Source organism: Cebus imitator, unplaced genomic scaffold, assembly GCF_001604975.1.
Source record: "Cebus imitator isolate Cc_AM_T3 unplaced genomic scaffold, Cebus_imitator-1.0 Scaffold76, whole genome shotgun sequence".
NCBI lineage: Eukaryota > Metazoa > Chordata > Mammalia > Primates > Cebidae > Cebus > Cebus imitator.
The window spans coordinates 11,947,372-11,956,361 of record NW_016107391.1 but is presented as its reverse complement, the minus strand read 5'-3'; the positions used below and the strand labels follow the sequence as shown (position 1 = coordinate 11,956,361).

The 8,990-nt window shown below is 34.0% G+C and overlaps 1 protein-coding gene across 1 annotated transcript in view; it reads left to right on the top strand.

Moving 5' to 3' along the window:
- Positions 1–8,564, top strand: part of CHSY3 (chondroitin sulfate synthase 3) — a 276,989-nt gene extending 268,425 nt beyond the window's left edge. The window contains exon 3 of the mRNA XM_017532488.2: positions 6,152–8,564. Coding sequence (XP_017387977.1) covers positions 6,152–7,714 — 1,563 coding nt within the window. The 3' untranslated portion in view covers positions 7,715–8,564. The remainder of the gene's footprint in view (positions 1–6,151) is intronic.
- Positions 8,565–8,990: the final 426 nt, after the last annotated feature.

The following is an 8,990-nucleotide window of genomic DNA, read 5'->3' as shown; positions in this document are numbered from 1 at the left end:
AAACTTTGTGTCAGTGTTACACTATTTTTCTGTTTTAGATAAGTGATTCATCTCTGAAAAAAAATACATTTTTCCTGGACAAGCTATTCACCATAGATTTATTTTGGCCGGAGTGTTTGCTATAATTTTTGGCTTGCTGTTTTCCACAAAGAAAAGACATTGATTTTCTCTGCTGCTTCAGATTAAACCAGGGTTTAAGTGTTTAATTCTTTCTGTACCTCTGTCTTTTCTACTTGTCTGAAATAAAATGTTGCCATTAGGGTTTATTCTGCCTGCCCAGCTCACCTGAGTTCCTGAACTTAGAGTTGTGAATATAGAGTAAGTTTTAGGCCCTACATTTTCAGGCAGTGTATTTCCATGGTGCTTTCTGAGATCTACTGCCCGTGAACCCCATGGGCACTGACATTGATCAATTTAGCCTCTTTTTTCCACCTGGTTCCAAATGATCCTGCCTAACCTGAGAAGCCTTTGGAAATTCTAAATGTATTTTGGTGACTAAAGGAATTTTGGTGACTATGTATTATTCCATCTCTTCGTTTTTAAAGCAACAGTTAGCTGTATTTTATTTTTAGCACTCCCTAATGTTGTCTAAATAGCCTCATCAATGTTTAATTTACATTCCACAAAATTCTCTTTTTATATGTATACATTTTACTGATATTAAGTTTATACAGTTATACAACCATTACCACAATCTAGTTTTATAAACTTTCCATTGCTCCAAAAGTTACCTTGTGCCTGTTTGTAATCAGCTCCTAAGTGGTTGTGCGTTTTTGTTGTTGTTGTTCTTAAGATTTTAAAGTTTCTTATTTAAGACTGAGTATAATGCCTCACGCCTATAATCCTAGCACCTTGGAAGACTGAGGTGGGAGAATCACTTAAGCCAAGGAGTCCAAGACCAGCCTAAGCAATATAATGAGACTTCATCTCAAAAAAAAAAAAAAAATTAAAAGTGAGCCAGGTATGGTGGCATACCCCTGTAGTCCTAGCTACTCAGGAGGCTGAAGTGGGAGAATTGCTTGAGCCCAGGAGCACTGCAGTGAGCAGAGATCAGGCCACTGCACTCCAGCCTGGGTGACAAGAGTGATACCCCATCTCAAGAAAACAAGAAACAAAAAGTTTCTCATTTACATAGCTATGATCATTTCAGAAATTAACTTTGCTGTTTTCATTATTAATAATTCTAAGAAGGCTGATGAAAATTTAATGTGGTAGAAGAGTATATAATTCAACATACAACTACCTCTTGGCATTTATTCTTCTTCTGTCAGGTTTTTTATAGAAGATTTTCCTAGAGACTTTCAGAGAATCTTTCTCAGAGGGTAAGATCATGGGTGATGCACTTGAAGCACTGAGGTTAGTTTGGACACACTACTGTTCATTGCTGCTGTGATTTTGTTGTTGTGAAATGATTTTCCTTTGCAGTGTAATGTTCTGGAGCTTCCATGAAATCAACTGATAATTCTTTAAAGGAAACCAGTTTATATTAGAAGTTCTGAATTATTTCAAGCAAATTAATATATTTTTAAAAATAAATTTTAAGTTTTTTCTTAGAACAATTTTGCTACATTCAAAATGTATCATGATCTGTAAAACTGAAAATCATGAGCATTCTATTTTTAATTTTATTTTCATCACTCTCAGTAGATACTTGGTTGAATAACTGTTTCCATGAACTTTAGTTTTCCGAAATCCCCCCAATAATTTGTCTTTCTCATAGTAAGGCACCTAAATGGCATGTTAGATGCATTGAAATACTGAGAATATGTGGCCCAATTTATAATTGTTCCCATGCATTTCCAGGAATAAACAAAGATGAATTAAATAAACTAAAGGGTGTGTATCTCATTCTCTGAAGACTCCGAGCTAAAAAGAACAATCTCAAAAGGAGATTGGCACCTCCTTATACTGCTATTTACAGAGCTGTCATTTACTGAGGGCTTTCTATTTGCCAGACACAATGCTAAACGCTTTATATAGTTTTTTTTTTAATTGAATAGTGCTTCAATCTCCATTTAAATATTTGACATTTTCTCATTTTACAGAAAAGCAGACTGAGATTTAGACTGCAGGAAGAGGCTTAGAAAATGTGAAGCGAATATTCAAATCCATACCCTGATTCTACAGCCAAGCTTTTAAACATTCTTCTTTCTATCCTGTATAAATTGGACATCCCTATATGTAAAAGTTGAAAATTTGGATATGTTCTGTGATTCTTACTGACTTATAACATAAATTCAGGATGCTCTCATCATTACTACCTGGAGTATGTATGAATGCGCTGCTTTTAAAGATTGTTCCCACCACTGTCTTTTCTCACTTATGATATTTATGCAAAGGAATATGTTTGCAAGATAAGCACCATATAGACATATTGGGCAGAAATGATGATGTAAGTTTACTTAGACATTCCAATACTAAGATATTATTTGTTTTATAACATAATGTCATTTTCATCAAATTGTGCAGGATATATCACTTCAATATCACTAAAGGAGCTGGACAAGCCTGCAATTTAACAGCTCACTCCTGAGCAATTTTTAAAATTTATTCTAGCATTTCTCCTTTTCTTAGTAATATAAAGCATGCCCTAAGAAAGAATAGTTTCAGAGAATCAATACTTTTTAGAGATGGTATAATTAGTACTCTATTATGATCAGAATTTGTTTTACCTTCCTACATAGAAAGAAAAAAATCCATGGGAAATTAGATAATGTAAAATATTGAAGCAATTTTAGGTAAAAAATATTAGTACTACGCAAATGGAGATATATAGCCCACTGCAAATTATGGATAATTTGATTTAACTTTGATCAAAGTTTTATATAAAAGTTGTCATGTGTTTTTCAAAAGAAAAAATTGGATGCAACCAGACTACTGCATCTTAAATCTAGTCCAAAATCTTTCTCAAAGTACCTACTGTTATATTCTTCAAAGTCAAATGGTGCTTATTTATTAATAAAAATGTGTCCAAGTATAGAAAATGGATCAGGAGAAATACCGGGGATTAAGAATCTACCGTGGTATTAGTCATCTCCCTTTTAAGTCACCTTCTCTGCGAAAATCTTTCTGATTTCTTCCCCTTATTCTTCTTCTCCCTCTTCTTCTTCTTCCTCTTCCTCTTTTTGTTCTTTCTTTTGCTTCTTTCTTCTTCTTCTCCGTCTCCTCCTTCCCCTTCCCCTTCTCCTCTCCTTCTCCCTTTTTCCTTCTTCCTTCTTTCCTTTCTTCTTCCTTTTTTCCTTCCTTCTTCCTTCCTTCTTCATTTATTCTTTTTCTCTCTCTCTCTCTTTCTCTCTCTCTAGGCCCACATATCTACACGCATTTATGAACATACACATCAAAAAAGCATATCTAATTCTATGTGCATATATATGCATACTTTAAAAATAAAGTTCTTAATTAATTGGAGTATAGCAGAAAAATATATCTTAAGCAGCAGTTCAGTGAATGTTCACAAGTTAAATGCCCACACATGACTGCCATCTGGATAAATAAAAGAACATTACCAGCACTCCAGAAGCTTCCCTCTTCTTGATTCTTGATCATTATTCCAACAGCAAACAGTATAGGTTAGCTTTACCTGTTTCTGAATTTCACATAAATGGGATCATACAAAATGTATTATTTTGTTATATGGCTTCTTTCATTTGTTCATGAGGTTCATTCATGTTGTTGCAAGTCATATTTCAAGTATTTAATTGATGTATTGTTTTTCATTACATGAATATGCTACATTTATCTATTCCATTCTTGATGTAAAATTAGGTTATTTTCAGTTTTGGAATATAAATAATGCAGCTATGAAAATTCTTCTATATATATTTAGAGGTGTGTGTGTGTATATGTGTCTATATATATAAATATATATATATGTATTTTATTGGGCATATATCTAAGAGAAAATTACTGAGTCATAGGGAATATGTATGTTCATTTTAGTTGATATGGGTTTTCCAAGTGATAGAACCAAGTTACAGTCTCACTAGCAGTGTATGAGAGTTCCAAATCTTCCACTGCCTTGACAATGCATGGTATTATCTATCTGTTTAGTTTTAGACATTTTGTGGATCCATCATATTATCTCATTGCAATTTTAAGTTGCTTTATCTTGATGATGAATAAAGTAGAGAATGTTTTTATATGTCTATCGAGTATTTGCATATCCTTTTGTGAATTATGCATTCAAGTGTTCTTTCCCATTTTTCTGCTAGGTTTGTCCTTCCTTTTATCCTTATTTGTACAAGTTTATTATATATTCTGGGAATTAGTTATTTTTCATAAAATCTTTAAAAATTTTTTCTTCCTGCTCTGTAATTGACCTTTTTATTTTCTTAATGGTGTTTTTGAGGAACAAAGTTAATTTTAACATAATGCAATATATTAGTCTGTTTTTATGGTTAGTGTCTTATGCCCTATTTACAAAATTTTCACCTACCCAAAAGTCATGCGGATATTTTCATGTAAGTTTTAGATACTTTTAAAAGCCTTTTTCTAAAATAAACTTTTATATTTACATCAACAGGTCATCCATTGTAGGATGTAGGGGGTCAGTTTTTACTTTTTTCCCTTGTATGAATATCCAACTGACCTGGCACTTATTACTTAAAAGACCACCATTTCTCCAAACTGTAAGCTCTATTTTATATATCTATTACTTTGCTAAATTTTTTCAAGTCTCTTCTTCCTATGTTTTTCATAAATCCCTTTTCATGCTTCTTGCAGTATGTCTATCAATGATTTTATTTTTTTCTCCCATTTTCCTTAGCTCTGCCAGTATACTATTTATCTTCTTTAAGCTTGTCTATTAATTGAATTATTTTTGAAGAGGCTGTTTTTTATAATTTGTGTACAATTTTTACCTGCTTCTGAAGAGTATTCTTAAGTTTGCAATATTTCTTTCTCCTTATTCATTAGAATATTTGCAGACATCTAATGCTGCTGCTAGCCTTTTTTCTCCTTTTCCACCTATTTTTCCTCATCCTACCTTTTTTTCTTCTTTTTCTTATTCATAATAACTTGAGTGGGTATAATAAAGGTTTCTTAATTGACTGGCAGAGAAGGAAGAATCAGCTAGCAGTTTGAATTTTGTCCTCATAACTACATTTTTTAAAATTTTTGTTTCTGCCTGAACTAGTGAATTTGTTCTAGACTAGCAGAAAGCCTTTTAGTTTCATAAGGATGTAACACATTTCCATTTTTGATATGATACTTTACATCAGGAGTGTAGATCGGTGTAGTTTCTGTTCCACCTTATCTTACCAAGAACTTACTCGATAAAAATGGTAAGTTTGGATGCTACATAAAATTTAAGACTCCTCTGGCAAATAGCTTCATATTGTCATTCCAAACAACAGGTCATTGGTTTTCCTCCTTAGGGTGAATTGCTTATTTTGGAAGATTCATACAGTATCCATTCTGTGTCTCTCCTTCTCTGTAATCTGTTATGGGGTTACGGACATAGTCAATTCTTGTTTTATTCATAGCTGGAGGTTTGTTTGCAATCTTTGAGCCCACGAACCTGACATTTATGCTCTCACTCAATATAGAAATCAAAAAGTTGATTGTATAGAGCTAGAGAGTGAAATGTTGGTTACCAGGGGCCGACTGACTTGGGGAGAAGGGTTGGGGAGGTTTCGTCAAATGATACCACATTTCAGTTAGATAGGAGGAATAAAGTCAAGCGATCTAGTGTGACATGATGAGTATAGTTAATAAAAATATATTGTATTCTTTAAAATGCTAAAAAATAGATGATGAATGTTCTTACCACAATAATAACTATGTAAGGTAATGAGTATCAACTGCCTAGACTTAATCATCCCACTATATATATATGAATATATATATATATATGATTGACGTATATATATATATATATATATATATACACACACACACACATATATACATATACTTCAAAACATGCGGTACATAAGTACATGTTAAGTATATATAATTTCATCTACCAATTACAAATAATAAAACTATTTTAATGTTTTAAAAATATAAATATTGCAAACCATTTTTACTATGAAAAACAATACCAAAAGTTTATTAAATATTTTTATTTGGATGCTTTAGTTTAGTGCTGGTTTTCTTTTAAAATTAATCCTGTTTTCTCCTTTATTTTATTTTATTTTTTACTTTTCAGATGCAACAACTGTTCCATGAAAATTATGAACACAATCGGAAAGGTTACATCCAAGATCTTCACAATAGCAAAATCCACGCAGCCATAACACTTCATCCCAACAAAAAGCCTGCGTACCAATACAGGCTGCATAATTACATGCTCAGCCGCAAAATTTCTGAGCTTCGCTACCGCACCATTCAGCTCCACAGGGAGAGTGCCCTGATGAGCAAGCTCAGTAACACAGAAGTGAGCAAAGAGGACCAGCAGCTAGGAGTAATACCTTCTTTCAACCACTTCCAGCCTCGGGAGAGAAATGAAGTGATAGAATGGGAGTTCCTCACAGGGAAGCTCCTTTACTCAGCAGCTGAGAACCAGCCTCCTCGACAGAGCATCAGTAGCATTTTAAGAACAGCACTGGATGACACCATCCTACAGGTGATGGAGATGATCAATGAGAATGCCAAGAGCAGAGGACGGCTTATTGACTTCAAGGAAATTCAGTATGGCTACCGCAGAGTTAACCCCATGCATGGGGTGGAGTACATTTTGGATTTACTCCTTTTATACAAAAGACACAAGGGAAGGAAATTGACTGTGCCAGTGAGACGTCATGCCTATCTTCAGCAGTTGTTCAGCAAGCCCTTCTTCAGAGAAACTGAAGAGCTAGATGTCAACAGTCTTGTGGAGAGTATTAATAGTGAAACTCAGTCATTCTCATTTATATCTAATTCTTTAAAGATATTATCTTCTTTTCAAGGTGCCAAAGAAATGGGAGGGCACAATGAAAAGAAAATACACATTCTTGTCCCTCTCATTGGAAGGTATGACATTTTCTTGAGATTCATGGAGAATTTTGAAAACATGTGTCTTATCCCAAAGCAGAATGTAAAGTTGGTCATTATCCTTTTCAGTAGGGATTCTGGCCAAGATTCCAGCGAGCATATTGAGCTGATAAAAGGATACCAGAACAAGTACCCCAAAGCAGAAATGACCCTGATCCCAATGAAGGGAGAGTTTTCCAGAGGTCTTGGTCTTGAAATGGCTTCTGCCCAGTTTGACAATGACACTTTGCTGCTATTTTGTGATGTTGACTTGATCTTCAGAGGAGACTTTCTCCAACGATGTAGAGATAATACAATTCAGGGACAACAGGTGTACTATCCCATCATCTTTAGCCAGTATGACCCAAAGGTAGCAAATGGGGGAAATCCTCTCACTGATGATTACTTTGTATTCTCAAAAAAGACCGGATTTTGGAGAGACTATGGATACGGAATCACCTGTATTTACAAAAGTGATCTTCTGGGTGCAGGTGGATTTGATACCTCAATACAAGGCTGGGGACTAGAAGATGTAGATCTCTACAATAAAGTCATTCTATCTGGCTTAAGGCCCTTCAGAAGTCAAGAAATAGGAGTGGTGCATATTTTCCATCCAGTTCATTGTGATCCTAACTTGGACCCTAAGCAGTATAAGATGTGCTTAGGATCCAAGGCAAGTACTTTTGCCTCAACCATGCAACTGGCTGAACTCTGGTTAGAAAAACATTTGGGTGTCAGGTACAATCGAACTCTCTCCTGACAGTGCAGGCAAAACATTTTGCCTTTTTAAAGGGGAGTTTACCTCATTGTCTGTTGTTATTATTTTTATTTTAATATTGTTATTTTTATTATTATTATTGTTGTAATTTTATTTTGTTGTCCTGGTCTTAAACTACTCTTGGTTGTCTTCCAAAGGGTGTTTGCTGACCTCAAGCAAGAAGAGTCTGCAGTTCACTGATGTTTCAGATTTCTACTGAAGTCAATATGTGTTATTACTTTTATATATCTTTATTTGAGATTGAGTTAAATCATGGCAATCAAATGACTTTTGAAGCTCATTCATCACAAGAGACACCTCTGAAGAGTGTTCTCTTGGGGCTTAAAGATGCAATATAGACTTTTATTTGGTTTCTCAAATTCAATGTGATACAAATATTTACTGGTGAAAGGTACCACAAAAGTGCTTTATGCTTCCTATGGGGAAGGGACTCTGTAACATAAACTTGAGTTTTGTAATTTATACAAGGACTTAAATATATAGACAATAATTTTCTTCATCTTTAGAGTTTTTAAAGTAAATGAACACCTATGATTGTATGTTTATTTTTTAAAAAAAAGTTTTAAAAATTGAGGAGTTTTGTTCCACAAGCAACCGGTACTGGCTACCCTGGTCTTACGACAATTATGAGCTCCTCACAACTGTCTGCTATAAATGCGAATGAACTTTATTTTCTCAAGGAAATATGATTTAATTAAATATTCATGTACATTTTAGAAGCTTTATGAAACAATGTCCTTCATTTGCTGGCAAGAAGATAAAATATGACAGAACCTGTTTATTTATAATAAAACACAGGTATAGCAGTATTCTTTTTCAAAAACACTGAAAAGGTTTTGCTGGTTCCTTTTAGTCATACTTGATATGTTTCTGTTCATATTCACCAAAATATGCTTGCTGAGCAGGCTTGAAAAGTTAACAAGGGATTATGGTATGTTGTTTGTATTATTATACTGGAAACCCTAGCCTTCATAAGTGATTAAAATGAGCAATTTCTTTACTCAATAATTTACAATCTGGGAGAAGCATCCTTCCTCAATCTCTTCAGCTTTGGGATCAAGCTGACCCAAGAACAGTTCGAAAATTGCCTTTAATATGGGTTGGAAGGTATCTCAAAAGTCTCTGAAGAAAATATGAATATAACATCAACTTTACAATTATTAAAAACACTTCAGGAAATCTCATTTAATTTCATATATCATTCTTTCTTTGACCTGGATCAGTGGTGTCCAGTTTCCAGGAAAGTGTAATTGAGGTA